Source organism: Genypterus blacodes, unplaced genomic scaffold (assembly GCF_046128005.1).
Source record: "Genypterus blacodes isolate CSIRO-AG114 ecotype Tasmania unplaced genomic scaffold, CSIRO-AGI_Gbla_v1 ptg000122l_1, whole genome shotgun sequence".
In the NCBI taxonomy this organism is placed as follows: Eukaryota; Metazoa; Chordata; class Actinopteri; order Ophidiiformes; family Ophidiidae; genus Genypterus; species Genypterus blacodes.
The window spans coordinates 506,903-519,231 of NW_027466925.1; the positions used below are offsets into that span (position 1 = coordinate 506,903).

At 44.1% G+C, this 12,329-nt stretch overlaps 2 protein-coding genes across 2 annotated transcripts; one reads left to right on the plus strand and one right to left on the minus strand.

The window, feature by feature from the left end:
- The first annotated feature begins 51 nt into the window (after nucleotides 1–51).
- LOC143010271 (kelch-like protein 33) lies at nucleotides 52–3,718 on the plus strand. Its single transcript, XM_076162520.1, has 4 exons — nucleotides 52–1,120; nucleotides 1,313–2,270; nucleotides 2,363–2,533; nucleotides 2,685–3,718. Exons 1-4 carry the CDS (start codon nucleotides 295–297, stop codon nucleotides 3,241–3,243), a joined length of 2,514 nt encoding a protein of 837 aa, XP_076018635.1. The 5' UTR covers nucleotides 52–294; the 3' UTR covers nucleotides 3,244–3,718.
- An 809-nt stretch (nucleotides 3,719–4,527) lies between these two features.
- Nucleotides 4,528–8,394, minus strand: LOC143010246 (kelch-like protein 9). The gene is made up of 4 exons (XM_076162477.1): nucleotides 6,879–8,394; nucleotides 5,655–6,594; nucleotides 5,399–5,566; nucleotides 4,528–5,050 (listed from the first exon to the last, which is right to left on the minus strand). Exons 1-4 carry the CDS (start codon nucleotides 8,392–8,394, stop codon nucleotides 4,528–4,530), a joined length of 3,147 nt encoding a protein of 1,048 aa, XP_076018592.1.
- Between the last annotated feature and the right edge of the window lie 3,935 nt (nucleotides 8,395–12,329).

The following is a 12,329-nucleotide window of genomic DNA, read 5'->3' on the forward strand; positions in this document are numbered from 1 at the left end:
TCTGTTCCTCCTTTTGCAGATACACGTTGTAGATGTTGGCCAAGAGTCTGTTGAAACCCAATCGCTCTGATCCAGTAGCTATGAATAGCTTGTTGTTGTTTACGTCCAACAGTAGTCAGGGAGTTGAGTCTGAGATAGAGAAAACGTTTGAGAGTGAGGCAAACTGATTTGTGGAGGCAGGAAAAGAAAATGTGACGAAGAAATTTCATGGACAACAGAGTTACGCTCTCCTAGAATGTGTCAGTAATTGTAGTAAAGACTGAGGCAAGGACAGAGCCAACACTGACTAGCAGCATGGAGTTTACACAACATAACTTACCAACAGAATGGGAAGAGCAATGGAGGAGAGAGAAGGAGAGGAAGAGGAGAATCATTGAAGAGGGAGGTGAAGGCATAAAGCAGGATGACCGCGAGCTGAGGAGGATCGTAGCTTACAACGACTCCAGAATGGGATTGACCAGGGGAAGAGGTGAGAGGGAGAGTTTGCAAGACAGGATGAGGTATGGCAGTGGCACTAGTGAGGAGGACACCGGGGAAAGGAAGGACATATTCCAGGATAGAAATGAAGGACTTGATAAAGTCCACACATACCACTGTGAAGCCCACCCAAACGCATTGTTCATGGTCCTGAAGAAGTTTTGGGATTCATCTGTACTCACGGACATGACTCTGAGCACTGAGAATGGGAAATACTTCCATGTACACTCGCCTGTTCTGGCTGCCGTCAGTTCCCTCATTCGGGACAAACTTACAGAAGAAAGTGGCTTAAGTACAGACACATGTGTAGACGTGCATAGGTTGTCTGTGAGTCTGGGTCCAGAGGTTCATCACGTTGGACTACAAGCAGTTCTTGAGTTTGCTTACACTGGAGCTGTGTTAACGTTAAACAAAGACAGTGTGGCTCAGATTAAGGCAGCAGCTGAAACGCTGGGGTCTCCAAGAGTGGTGGACCTCTGCAACAAGGAGGAAAAGATGGAGGAAGGTGGAAGCACTCAAAATGAAGAGGGGAAGGTGTCTGCTCTTGAGCAGATTAATATCAATCTTCAATCCATTCGCCAGCTGTGGAGAAACACAATAGGCTGTGATGTGATTTTAGATGTGGATGGGAGTTTTTTCCATGGTTAGTATGAATTATGTGGCGTTGTTTGCACAAAAGGGACTAAAAGGACAATGTTTCTGCTTCCACAGCGATCTGAAATGCTATGTCAGAAACAATGCCATCTAGAGTTCCCTTTGGGATTTCTACTTGGTGACAATAGTTTGAAAGTAATTAAAGTGTCAAAGTTTGAATACCTCTGCTGTCTATCTTCAGTTCACAGAGTTATCCTGGCAGCAAGCAGTGACTACTTCCGTGGCATGTTCACTTGCGGGATGAGAGAATCCCATCAAACCTGTGTTGCGCTCCCCATCCTGTTGGCTCATGAGCTAGAGACTCTGATTGGCTGCTCCTACAGTGGAAGCCTTCCTCTCAGCTGGGAGTGCGTCTTCGAGATCACCTGCACAGCCCTCCAGCTTCAGTTCCAGCCCGCCATCTCACTTTGTCACAAATTCCTGCATCATGAAATGGAGGTGAGCTCTTGCTTGGACGTGGCGTCTTTTGCTGAGGCCTACAGTATGACAGAGCTTCTGGAGGAAGCCAACGAATTTGTACTAAGAAACTTCTGGGAGGTGTCTACCACAGTGAAGTTTCAAGATCTACCAGCTGAGAAGCTTCTAGACTATCTCCTCTGTGATGCTCTGTGTGTGCCTTCGGAGTTAGCTGTCTTTCGAGCTGTGATCTTCTGGATTGAGGCTGATCCAGAGCAGAGGTTGAGCCAAGCCAGCGCATTGATGACCGGAGTGCGCTTTCCACTCATGACCTTTCGAGAGTTCAGGGAGGTCAGAGCTGTTAACCTACGCTTGGAGTGCATTGCAGGTGGAAGTGGTCCAGAGGTGGAACTCTATAGCTCAGCGCTCAAGGAATTTGGTTTCAGTCTCCCAAAGGCCCAGGATCAGTGTCGGGTCAGGCGACCCAAAGACGCTCTGGTTCTGGTCGGGGGAGACCAGCTTAACTCTGACATGGGTCAGCGAATGACAAGCAGGGAGTTATGGTTTGTCAACTCTCTTCGCAGTGGCACAGGTTTGGTGAAGGACATGGAGTGGAGGAAGCTGAGTGAGTTGCCAGACATGCCGAGATTCAGGCACGGAGTTGCTGTAATGGAGGGTCACCTGTATGTAATGGGAGGCTGTGAGTTCTACTCTAAGGATAACACGCTGAAATCTGTCTATAGGTATAATTCTCTACCTACCACGTTGAACATGTGACACAGATTCATGCCTTCACTCTCACCTTTTCTCTTTTCATCTGTTTCACACTTATTAGATATGACTCCATGCAGGACTGCTGGAAGAAGATTGCTGACATGCAGGAGTTCAGAAGCAATTTTTCAGTCGTGGTGCAAGAGGAGCGCCTGTACGCAATTGGTGGAGATAAGGAACTCAACTCCAATACAGACAGTGTGGAGATGTACAATCCAGGTACTGACAGCTGGAGGTAAGATGGAAAATGTCAAGAAACGTGGACTGTAGTGGACATTTAAAAATCGTCCATAGTATGAACTTTGATAAGCATATGCCACACACATGCCAATGCATACTGAGTCCATGTGTTTGATCCCTCAGATACTTTGTTTCATTTGTTTTAGCTATGTCCAACCCTTAGAACAGGCGCTCAGTGGCCATGCCGTTGCTGTTGTAGATGGAGGATTCTTCATCTCAGGAGGATTCAACAGTAGGTATGTGTGTCTGGTCTCCATGTTTTTGTACCACCCGCAGAGAGGAACCACCCACCTTGCAGACATGACCAGTGACCGGGCCCAGCACTGCATGGAGGCCCTGCGCGGCCATCTTTACGTCGCTGGTGGCGTGTGTAACCTGAGGTCGTTTTACGCTGACCAAAAAGCCTGCGAGGTGTACGATCCTGACTCTGACTCCTGGAGCGCTTTCACGCCGTTGCCATTGCCACATGTTGGTGCAGCCTCAGCCGTCCTGGAGGAGAAGATCTACGTCCTGGGGGGTTACTGCCAGGATGACTACAGCGAGTCAGGACTGGTGCACCGGTACAATCTTAGCCCACCTCGATGGGAGAACATGGGCAAAATGCCAGGGGCTGTTACTGACATACAGGCCTGTCTGCTCCGTTTGCCTCAGCACTTAAGGACAGTGACTGATAACAGTCTACATGTCAAATTCAGTGAGTCCTGATAAACAAAAGAGGTTAAACAGCAAGTTGATTTATGAGCTCAGATTCATCAAATTCATCTACTCTCCTAAATTTGGCCTCAGTTTACTGCTTGAATGTGTCCACTTCGCTGGTTGCGTAGTCAGTATTTCTCTGAAAGCTTGAAACACCTTTTCACCTTTCATTTGCAGTGATTTATATGTGCACATTTGTCACAAACATGGGGAATAAATTACATTTAAGTAAGGCAGCATCCAACTTTTTTCATATGTTAAATGTCTGAATAAGATGATAAAGATGTTTTACAAATGTGACAAAGTTTTCCCTTTAATGCATGGATATTTGGACACAAATAGCACTATTTATTTTATCTTTTCATACATTTTTAGATTGAATAATAGCTCATATTTGTTAAATGTCAAAATACTACTTTTAATCCACATTAATCTTAAATTTGGGATTTCTGTGATATTTATCTCATATAATGTGAAAATCTTATTGTCTGCTATCAAGTCCTAGCAATAAAAAAAGTGTTGCAAATAAATAATGGTTTTGGTCTTACAATAATTCTTACACAAGAACTTGACAAATAGATATGGCAGGCTGGAACTGAAGCTGGAGGCTAGTGCAGGTGATCTTGAAGACACACTCCCAGCTGAGAGGAAGGCTTCCGCTGTACGAGCAGCCAATCAAAGTCTCGAGCTCATGACCTTACTGTGAACTCCTGTCCAGATCCTTCCTTGTGTTTAAACCTTTGGATAAAAGCATTTGCCCATGAGTAAATGTAAAAATAAAACCTCCCCATGTAGTAGATGGCTGTAAGGTATAACATATATAAACTTAAGAGAGACAACAACATATCTTGTCCACAAATGATGTTAGTATGCAATATTATGTTGATTAATTTTGGCCCTCCAGCATGGACACATGTGTTAACAGGCGTGCCTTACAGTATCAAGTATGTAAATGTCTGGCAGAGTCTGTCTCTCTCCTGTGGACGTTTTGGGTAGTGTAAACTAGTTTGCTCATGACAAAATGATTGTTTCATAAGGTACTTTATTACAGTTTATGAATACTATTTTGCTCTACATGTATGGCCCAAAATACACAATATTAGTACAAAAAGCTGAATATAAATATGATACAGTATGACAACGTAAGAGCATAGATATATATAGATACACATTGCTCTTCTACGATGGAAGAATATTCACAGATCAATCCTTATATCAAACAATATTGTAAACCTTTTCAAATAATACTAATACATTCTCTTATGAGTGACAGCGATGACATCTGATGGAGTCCTATATTCGCATATCTGGGGGCAAACATAACAGAACTGCTCGTATGTCATTGTTCGGCCCTGGCATCTTGCCCATGGTCTCCCATTGCTGAGCAGTGGGATCGTAACGATGGACCGCCTTCGTGTCACTGCAGTCCTCTTGGCTGTAACCCCCAAGCACATAAAACTTCCCCTCCAACACTCCAGATCCTGCTCCGACATGTGGAACTGGCAGAGATGTGAATGCGGTCCAGCAATCAATCAATGGGCTGTACACCTCACAGGCCAGCTGGTCAATCATAGCTATGTTGCCATCTGTGGATATTCCACCTGCGACATAAAGGCGACCACCCAGCGTCTCCATACAGTGCTTCGCCCGTGGTTTGGTCATGTTTTCCAGACAGGTGTTTCCTTTCTCTGGGTGGTATAGAGCCATGGACGCCAGGCAGTTGTAGTCTTGGTTCAGACCTCCAGAGACAAAGATTTGGCCCTGTAAAACCTTGGCTACGTGCCCGCTCAGAGGCTGATCCAAGGGCTTGGTGAAGCTGAAAGACAGGAAGAAGTTTTACATCTCAGATTAGTGAGAAAAAACTGAACCATTGACTGAATTGTTGACATTGTTCCTAGGATGTCAGCTGTGGGTGATTGGTTGCTATGAGATTCTATAGATGGTTGTAAACTCTTACAGTATGTAGAACGCTTAAAAAGTGTGCACATTTGTCACAAACATGGGGAGTAAATTACTTTTAATTAAGGCAGCATGCAACTTTTTTCATATGTTAAATGTCTGAATAAGATGATAAAGATTTTTACAAATGTGACGAAATTTTCACTTTAATGCATGTAAACTCTTACAGTATACGCTTAAAAAGTCAATACTGCTTCTACGGTACCTCCAAGAGTTTGCAGTGGGGCAGAAACGCTCCACACTCTGGCTGTAGTCAGGTTCACACTGGCCACCAATGGCATACAGCTTTTCATTCAGCACAATCACAGAGAAATAGCATCGTTTTTCTTGCAAGTCAGCCAGTCTCTCCCAGCTATTTTGAAGGAGGTCATACCTACAGAACAGTAAAATAAGACACATTAATCTGGAATTATATCAAACTGTGTGGATGATCAAACATGTACATTATTCTGAGCTCTTACCTATAAACAGAATTTAAAGTATCACTGATGCCATAATAACTTTTTCCTCCAATCACGTACAGTTGTCCGTTGAGCACAGCCACCTCGTGACTGAATCTCGGCGTCTCTGGCATCTCTCCCAACTTCCTCCATTCCATGGCCCTCACTATCCCTGTGTGATTCCTAATGGAATTTCCAAACCACAGATCTCTGCTGATGCTGCGGCTGCTGAAGTCCTCAGAGATGCAATCACCCCCAACCAACACCAGGCTGTCTTTGGGCAGGTAGATGCGGCACTGACTCTGAGGTACAGCATCGTTGGAGCAGAAAGTCTCAAAAACGGTATTGTAGAGTTCTTTCAGACTATGATGAGACCACATATTCAGAGATGTAACCTCTTTGAACTCTGTGAAAGTCATCAGGGGGAAATGGATGGTTTTCATCAGTTCTCTAGCGAGCCTCCATCTTATCTTTGGCTTTGCTTGGATCCAGGCTGCCACTGCTCTGAATACAACAAGCTCAGATGGGACACAGAGTGAGGAACTGTTCAGGTATTTAAGGAGCTTTTTGGCTGGCAAGTCCTTGAACTTGGATGTGCTTGCCACCATTTGGAAATGCCGCAGGACGAAATCGTGCGCAAGTTCAAGGAGCGGCATCATCTCGTAGGCCTCAGCAAAAGATGCCACATCCAGGCAGGAGTGGGGATCTATTTCCTGGTGGAGGAAGCTCAGGCATAAAGAGAGGGCAGGTTGGCACTGGAGCTGAAGGGAGGTGCTGGTGAATTCAAAGACACTCCTCCAGCTGAGGGGGAGGGTCCCACTATAGGAGCAACGAATCAGAACCTCAAGCTCTGAGGCCAACAGGAAGGGGAGCATCACAGAGGGCTGACGGGATTCCTTCATCCCCAAGGTGAACATGCCACGGAAGTAGTCACAACTAGCAGCCAGGATCACTCTGTGGACTACAGCGAGAATGAAAATGAGGAGAAGTTTAGAAAGTTTTGTTGTACATTTGGTGTTCAAAAGTGCTTGGAAGCCTTGGATTAGTCATTAGGGGATTGAATGATGAAGTCATGAATTAAAAATTTAAAAAAGTTTGAGTAAAGATTTTTATGCATCCTGGCAATCCAAGGATTTATAAAGCATTTGCATTTTAATGATTTATTAACCAGTAATAAGTCAGTTATTACGCCTTATTATAAATTACATTACAACACAGGCTTTGCACACACTGACATAAACTCACCACGAAGTGAAGCTCCGAGAGCTTCCAGAGAGACATCACAGCCAATTTTGTCCAACCACAGCTCTTCAATGGACTGAAGACTGATGGTCATTTGTTCTGCAGCAGAGATCTCTCCCTCTCTCTTCGCCCTGGACTCTTCCTCCTCCGTGCAGAGATCCAGCACTCTGGGGACCCCCAGGGTTTGAGCGGCAGCCTTTATCTGACCTATGGTGGCTTTGTTCAGCGTTGATGTGACTCCAGAGTAGGCAAATTCCACAACCGCCTGGAGTCCAACATGATCCACTTCAGGACCCAGATACAATGTCCATCTATGTAGGCCGACGTCTATATCTTCCAATCTTTCGTCAACTGGTGGGTTCTCAGCGTTCTCTCTGAGACGATCCCGGATAAGGGAGCTCACAGCAGCCAGGACGGGCGCATGCATATCAATACTCCTCCCCTCTGCTGTGCTCAAAGTGAGATCAGTGAGAAGTGAGGAGTCCCTGAAAGATCTCAAGGTGTGGAACACATCTGTTGGATAACCATCTTTGCAATAAACTTTTGTGGCATTCTCCTCGTCAGAATCCGCATCCTCCTCAGAGAAACATTTGGTTTCCTCATCATCTGTAGACTCTTCCTCTTCCTCTGTGAGCTCTTCCTGATCATCACTGAAATTTTCTTCTTGATTTGATATACTTTCATCGCTCCTCGATTCTGCAACAGTTCCGTTGTCATCGCATTCTATCCCGCTCTCATCTTCCTCTCCTTTATGTTCCTTGTGCGAAATTTGAGCTCCTGGGATGTTATCGTCAGTTATCCAAGGTTTTTCATGGAGACTTTGCCATTCCTCAGGGTCTTCGTCTTCCTCGCTGTCACTCCTCATGTAACTGTCATTCACTTTTTGCGGTTCTAAGTGGGAAATCTCATCATCGGATTCCTCTGATTCCGAAATGTTTCCATCTTCCTTGAGTGTATCTTCTTGTAGCCCTGACCATCCTTGGTTTGGCTGAGGCTCTTCGTCCTCAGTTCTCCTCACATACCTCTCGTCTTTGCCTGACCCCTTTCCCTCCTGTACCTCTTCCTCCTCAGCTTCCCTCTCTACCCCCTCCTTACCCTTCCCTCTCTCCTGTTCCTCTTCTTCCGTCACATCCCACTTTGCATCGGCTTCATTTCCTTCCTCCTTCTCCTCCACTTCCGCTTCTTCCTCGCTTCTTTCCCTGCCTTCCTCCTCTTCCCCCATTATCTCCCCCAGTTCACCACTTTCCTCATGCAAAATTTTAGCTGGGATCTTATCTTCAATTTCCCAAGGTTTAACATTGAGACTCTCCAATTCCTCTGCGTCTTCATCTTCCTCATTATCAGTTCTCAATTTTTGCTGAGTCTTCTCCTCCTCCACCACCACTTCTTCGTCGCTTCTCTCCCTGCCTACCTCCTCCTCCTCGCCATCCATCTCATCCTCTTCTTCCCCCACTATCACCCCCAGTTCATCCCAATGATTCAACCAGTCTCTCCATCTTCTCCTCCTGCTCCTCTCCATCTCCCACCTCCATTCTTCCCAGTCATGCTGGAAGCATGGACCAGTGAGTGCCATAATGTCCTGTTTACCCACAATCCACCAATGCTTTGAGTCCTTCCTCGCACTAAACACCCTTAAATATCAATATCTCATAAAAAGCCGCAGAGATCACTTACGTTTAGGTTGAAAAATGAAGAATTTATGTCCAATAGTAACTCACTGTCTGGATGTTGTTATTGTTACAAGCAGCTATCTCTGTCTCTGTCTCTGTCTCTGTCTTCTCTCTCTCCGTCTGTGTCAACTGTGTGGATCCTCTCGTGCCTCCCTCCTCTTTTATGTGACCTCTCGAGGCACAACCACATACGAATCCTCATATTACCAAACAAGTTGGCATATATATATACACTGTATCACTTGCTAATTGAAATTCTAAACTGTTTTGAAGGCCAACCTGAGACCCATCAAGCACGTGGCTATGTTATAAATTTGATAGGTTGCCAAAAGGGTAAAATATTGTTTCTGTGAGGTGAAATCTTATTATTTACTGATTAATTATTAATCTATTGTTTGTGTGTGTCAGTGTGGGTGTTGATATCTTTGTGCGTGTGTGTGTGCGTGCGTGCGTGCGTGCGTGCGTGCGTGCGTGCGTGCGTGCGTGCGTGCGTGCGTGCGTGCGTGCGTGCGTGCGTGCGTGCGTGCGTGCGTGCGTGCGTGCGTGCGTGCGTGTGTGTGTCTGCTCTTTCTTCTGTTCACTGTGGGCATTGAGGATCAAATCATTTTAAAATCAAAGTCAAGTAAAAATAGATTCAATTAAACTGTGAAAGTATAAAATATGTCTGTCTTTTCTGCAAAACATTACCAAGAAATTAGAAATAATTTGTTTAAAAAAATAATTAAATGAAAATTTCTTAACCTTAAAAGTTCTGAACTGCAAAGTCTGAATGTTGTGACAGTGAAGCTGCACCAAAATTTCTAAATCTACGGCCAAATTCAGCCTTCCTGAATATGATATGATATCCGACATGGAAACATATCTACACTGACCTCTTTGATTCAAGTTTCCATCTGATGCTAACTGCAGCTACGTGTGTTTTCATGTCTTCAGACTGTCTGTCGCTGCACGTTCACATTGTACAGACATTAAATGACCTGAGCTTGGAAACTTTTGTATCTCTGCCCATTCATGACCGTGAACCAAACACCTCAAGGCCTTGGCAGCCCTAGCAGATATGGACCATATGCCTGGAGGATCAGCATTAAATTCCTGGAGAGTCATCAGTGGGATCACATTGCTCCTCCACATCTAAACACTGTGGAATTTGGGTCAAGGATCAGACACGGGACACGAGGGGGAGAGAAGGAGGCCACAAACAAACAAAAGCACCTGTTGGCTTTTGTGTTGACAGAGAAAAAAAATTGCCAATTCCAGTCGCTAGGTATATATTTACTCAAGTACTGAAATTATGTTCAGTTCTGAGGTACTTGTAACATTACACTAAAACTTAAAATCACTCCAGACACACTTCACTACACTGCATCTATCTCATGGCCATGGTTGCTCATTACAGAACAGGATTTATGGTGCAAAACACCCTAGAGACAGTAAATAGATAAAAATGTAAGTTAATGACATACAATATGTTCACTTTTGATATTTGTAATTAGGCTTAATAATTAGGCTAAATTAATACACTGAACGTGGCAGATTCATGTGTGGGAGGTGAGATGAGCAAGATTCTGTTTGTTTGCTCAATGATACTTCAACAGGACACCCCCTTGTGGCCACATGCTAGAGGAACCTTCTCTCTCACATCAAGGTCATGTTGCTTCACTGAATATTCCTGTGATCACCGGGGCAGCTTGTCGACTCTATCCGATCCCCCGGTTTATGATCATTATTAATATTCTGGATTAAAGCACTGAGTGGGTAGAAACGATACTCCCACCTGAGGACAATAAATCTGCTCTTTTCTCTCACTTGAACTCACACACACACACACACACACACACACACACACACACACACACACACACACACACACACACACACACAACACAGAGGAGTGAGTCAGGTTTTTTGCTCAAACCCACGCAAAAACAAGTTAAAGGCAATAAAAGATGAGCTCTCTGTTAAATACAACATTTTGAAACACTTTGATAAGTGCATTCCACCCCAGACTGACTGAGCTAAGATGTCTGCCAGTGGATATAAATGTACATGAATAACTGTGACAAAGCTTTTAGCTGAGCACGTACACTTTTGCAGGGACATTCTGGTTTATCCAACTTGCTTGCGGGCTTTTACATCTGCATAACTGTACATTTCTCTCTTAAAGCCTGCAGTATGTCACCACTGGATATTTGTTCATGAGAAGAATCTACTTTTGAAAATCGGAATTGCAAGTGCATGAACAAATTCTTTCTTTTGTACATTTACAAAGTATCTTGCTCAAGGGCACCTCAACAGTGCCCCGGCGGCAAACTGGCAACTCTCCAGCTGCCAGTTTACTTTCTTGGTCTATACAGGACAGAACATAGAATTAAATAATGCTAAAAACAAGTGGAATTGTACATTAGTGAGACACACCCTATAACGTAACAGTAGTTATTGCATCAAGTTTGTGCCGCTGCACGTTATGAAACTCTTTCCTCTGCAGTCTTGATTGTTTCCATGGCAACCCTGAGAGGGGGAGTGCAGAGTGCTAACATGGTTATGGGGACCCTCCTCCCGGGGCCCTTTCCATGAGACCAGCAAATGCAGCAGCAGCTAGTGAGTAGTACAAACAGCAGGACTAGAAGAAGAGGTAGTAGAGCTGGAAGTATTGGAGTAGCAGAATCAGGGATGGTAGTCGTAGTAGTGACAGGGATGCAGGGATGGGCAGTATTACATTTTTTTTTTTTGCATATTTATATAAATATTTGAACTATGGTAATGCAAACATGTGTTTTAACGCTAATCACCTCAAAAGCTTTGCATTGTCTACCTCTCTAAGTCTTCTCTCTTATTCTATCTATTTGCAACAAAACAGAGGAAAGGAGACTTTATGTCAAAATACATTCTAGCTTTATTGAATTACTATGGCCTCATGAGGCAGAGGTGAACACACACAGTGGAAGATGGGAAAAGGCCTTAAACACATAATAAATAAAGTTTATAAGATCTCTGCAGTACAACATGATCAAACGTCTCAATGTAAAAATTACTCCTAAACATACACAGTAACGGCAAAATGGCTATTTCCAGTTCACTAAGCTTGGAATAAGTCATGTGACTGACTGTCAAGCTCACGTTTCCGCTGAAAGCTGCGATATGTGATGTCACTTAGATTAAAGTTGCAATATTCCATATGCTGTGATAAGCCTGTGGTTATATCAGGGCTGAGTTGGTGTTTTTCTGCCCCCTTGTGGTGAAAGTGCACTTAACGTGGCTGTAACAAGTGTTGTTTCCGTCGTAAGCATTAAAGACGGCACCTTATTAAATTGCCTCATATTTAAGTATTAGTCGCCTGTTCCAAACAACATTCCAGGTCAGACTGCGATAATTCATTACGTTTTCAATATTTGCTGCATTCAAGCGCAAACACTACAAATACAATTGTGAGTTAATGGGCCAAAGAAACACATTGTTATAAACCTTCTGAGACGGCAGGAATGTATGGCTTTTGCCTGGAATCGCCACAAAAATGAATCATGTAAATGTTAAAGAAGCATCTCAGAATTCTGTTAACACATTTTTGCCGTAATCACAGCACAGGCGAAGAAATCTGAGTGTAGCGAGCATGTAAACGTAAAGAGCGTGATGTATATTGTGTGCGTATTGCCAGTCTTTTCACGCCAAAACATAGACTCCTCCTCCCCCCAAACACTGAGGGGGGGCGAAAAAAAGGTGGGTCTTGACATTTGGGCCAAAAACAGCCTTAAACTCCTCGTCGCACTGCACACTTTATAAAATGTCT

Coding starts and splice junctions, on each gene's coding strand:
- LOC143010271 (XM_076162520.1), top strand. CDS start 295: ATGGAGTTTACACAACATAACTTACCAACAGAATGGGAAGAGCAATGG. Junction 2,271..2,362: donor ACGCTGAAATCTGTCTATAG/GTATAATTCTCT, acceptor CACACTTATTAG/ATATGACTCCATGCAGGACT. Junction 2,534..2,684: donor CCAGGTACTGACAGCTGGAG/GTAAGATGGAAA, acceptor CATTTGTTTTAG/CTATGTCCAACCCTTAGAAC.
- LOC143010246 (XM_076162477.1), bottom strand. CDS start 8,394: ATGGAGAGGAGCAGGAGGAGAAGATGGAGAGACTGGTTGAATCATTGG. Junction 5,567..5,654: donor ACTTTAAATTCTGTTTATAG/GTAAGAGCTCAG, acceptor ACTGTTCTGTAG/GTATGACCTCCTTCAAAATA. Junction 5,051..5,398: donor CCCACTGCAAACTCTTGGAG/GTACCGTAGAAG, acceptor CCTGTCTTTCAG/CTTCACCAAGCCCTTGGATC.